General features: G+C 61.2%; 2 protein-coding genes across 2 annotated transcripts in view; one reads left to right on the top strand and one right to left on the bottom strand.

The window, feature by feature from the left end:
- Positions 1-28: 28 nt before the first annotated feature.
- On the top strand, positions 29-2799 carry EIF3G (eukaryotic translation initiation factor 3 subunit G; the record flags this gene model as incomplete). Its single annotated transcript, XM_035895683.1, has 10 exons — positions 29-89; positions 743-835; positions 922-1010; positions 1285-1344; positions 1606-1710; positions 1819-2008; positions 2119-2212; positions 2286-2436; positions 2530-2636; positions 2711-2799. Coding segments are annotated over 10 exons (966 nt in total), but the record flags the coding sequence as incomplete, so codon positions are not given.
- Positions 2800-2840: 41 nt separating this feature from the next.
- LOC104127488 (suppressor of SWI4 1 homolog) overlaps positions 2841-2869 on the bottom strand; it is a 6844-nt gene continuing 6815 nt past the window's right edge. The window contains exon 11 of the mRNA XM_035895681.1: positions 2841-2866. Within this exon, the coding sequence (XP_035751574.1) occupies positions 2841-2866 (26 nt within the window). The remainder of the gene's footprint in view (positions 2867-2869) is intronic.

The raw sequence follows: 2869 nt of genomic DNA on the forward strand, positions 1-2869 counted from the left end.
GAGGGGGACAGCGGCTCTAAGGCTCTGCTCTTTCCGCAGCTCAAAGCCCAGCTGGGCCGACCAGGTGGAAGAGGAGGGTGGAGAAGACGGTGAGTGAGCCCTGCCTTACCTGCCGCAGGCCGGTTCCCTCCCCCTTTTTCCTCCCATTGCTCCTCCTGCTGGCAACCGGAGAATTTTTCTGGACAAAAAGAGCAGCTGCAGTTCCTAAAACAGCCCAGAGATGCGCCCGCTTTTTGTCCAGGGCTCAAAAGAGGCTCCCAGGCTCTTTTAGAGGAGGGTGGAGAAGACGGTGAGTGAGCCCTGCCTTACCTGCCGCAGGCCGGTTCCCTCCCCCTTTTTCCTCCCATTGCTCCTCCTGCTGGCAACCGGAGAATTTTTCTGGACAAAAAGAGCAGCTGCAGTTCCTAAAACAGCCCAGAGATGCGCCCGCTTTTTGTCCAGGGCTCAAAAGAGGCTCCCAGGCTCTTTTCCAAGGCCAGTCCTTGTGAGCAGAACATGCTGGACCTGGAACGAGGAGCAGGATCCCTCTCACCATCCTTGCTCTGCGCAGCCCAGGGGCTGAGGAAGCCCAGGGGGTTGGAGCAGCAAAGATTTCTTGGCTCTTTGGCCTTTTCCCATGCTCGGGTGGGAGAGCAGGGCACCTCTTCCCTACGGGGAGCGGCTGTGCTGGCTGCGGGGCTCCTTCCCCCTCTGCCAGGCTCACTCCAAGCATGGGGGTGACTCTCCCTTTCTCTTCCCGCAGACAAATGCATCACCAGCGAGCTGCTGAAGGACATCCCCCTGCCAGGGGTGCTGGGGGGCAGCCTGAGCGCTGAGGCCGAGCTGCTGAAGGGAGGTGAGAGCTGGGCCAGAGCCTGGGGGGCTCTTTTGCTGCCTCCTCCCCCACCTCGGACACTGTCCCACTGTCCTCCCTCTCCACAGGCCCGCTCCCCTCCCCAAAAGAGCTCATCAACGGGAACATCAAAACCATTACGGAGTATCGCGAGGAGGAGGATGGGCGTAAAGTGAAGGTGAGAGGCATGTCCCAGGCTGCTGTTTTGGCTTCTTCCCGCTGCCAAGCTCCCCTTCTCCCCTCCCAGAGCCCCCAGCTCAGCCCCGGCGCAGGGGCTGATCCCTGCCTGTGCATTCGGGCAGCGCCCAGCAGCCACACGTCATCAGGGACATCCCGTCGGAGCCGTATTTTGACTCTGCTGCTTTGGACAGCCTCAAACGTAGCATATGTGGGGCGGAGGCGCGTCTGCCATCCCTCCTCCTGCAATGATCCGTTCTTTTACACCTTTACAGATCATCCGCACCTTCCGCATCGAAACCAGGAAGGCTTCCAAGGCAGTGGCCCGTCGGAAGGTGAGCGTCTCCTGCAGGAAGGGCGAGATGGGGGGACAAGCGTTGCTTCCACTGGGAGGGAAAGCTGCACTCCAGCAGGAACCACTTCGTCTCCCAGCCCCTCCGCTACTGTCCATTCCTCCTTAATCTCCCGACCACCCCTCAGTGGGGAGCATTTCCCTTCCCGCTGGCTGCTCCTGCTCTGGGTTCAGCGATTGCTTGGGGACATGCTGGGTGAGTGAGCTTCTTTTTTTTTTTTTTCCTCCCCTGTTTTCTCCCCAGAACTGGAAGAAATTTGGCAACTCAGAGTTCGACGCCCCTGGACCAAACGTGGCCACCACCACTGTGAGCGATGACGTTTTCATGACCTTCATCACCAGCAAGGAGGTGGGTTGGGTACGGCGGGAGCTCGCAGGCCGGTGGGGAGCCCCCGGTGAGGCCATGCCTGGCTGTGTGGTGGATCCCACGGGATTCAGGAATCTCCCTGTCCCCCAGGACCTGAGCTGCCAGGAGGAGGAGGATCCCATGAACAAGCTGAAGGGGCAGAAGATCGTCTCGTGCCGTATCTGCAAGGGCGACCACTGGACCACCCGCTGTCCCTACAAGGACACCTTGGGGCCGATGCAGAAGGAGTTGGCCGAGCAGTTGGGGCTGTCCACAGGCGAGAAGGAGAAGCTGCCTGGAGGTACGGCACCCCTTTATCCTGAGATGTGGGGGGCAAAGGAGGGGGGGGTCGCTGTCTGCCTGCGACTGCAGGTAGTGTCATCTCCTGCCCGTCGCTTTTCCTGCCCTCAGAGCCGGAGCCAGTGCAGGCTCAGCAGAGCAAGACGGGCAAATACGTCCCCCCCAGCCTGAGAGATGGAGCCAGCCGCCGCGGGGAGTCCATGCACCCACCCCACGCCTTGGCTGTGCCTGAAGCCGGGCCTCCGTGGTGCCACAGCCTTCAACTTCCTCTTCCTTCCCCCTTCTTCCCCAGCCGACGACAACGCCACCATCCGTGTCACCAACCTGTCCGAGGACACGCGTGAGACTGATCTCCAGGAGCTGTTCCGGCCCTTTGGCACCATCTCTAGGATTTATTTAGCCAAGGACAAGACCACCGGGCAGTCCAAGGTGGGCACAGAGGGATTTTCCCCTTCAGGGGTGGGGGGGAGCTGAGGAGACCCTCACGCTTCCTCTCACCCTCTCACTTCCCTCCCATCCCAGGGTTTTGCCTTCATCAGCTTCCACCGCCGGGAGGATGCGGCCCGGGCTATTGCTGGGGTCTCCGGATTTGGCTACGACCACCTGATCCTCAATGTGGAATGGGCCAAGTAAGTGCTGGGGGGCATGGCTTGGAGGATTGGGGGAGCCCCTCTCCTTACCGCACTCTCTGTCTCCTCTGCAGACCCTCTACCAACTGAACCCGCTGCGCCGGTGCCGCGCCGGCTCCCGGTGAGAGCGGTCGGCGCTTCTAAATAAAGACGCACGGTCTGGTATGCACCACGGTGTCGATCTGAGCTGGGGTAGGGGGGGCTTCACCGGGCAGGGAGCAGCCCCGTCCCTG

This window comes from Egretta garzetta, unplaced genomic scaffold (genome assembly GCF_000687185.1).
Source record: "Egretta garzetta isolate BGI_Z169 unplaced genomic scaffold, ASM68718v1 scaffold106, whole genome shotgun sequence".
Classification (NCBI taxonomy): domain Eukaryota; kingdom Metazoa; phylum Chordata; class Aves; order Pelecaniformes; family Ardeidae; genus Egretta; species Egretta garzetta.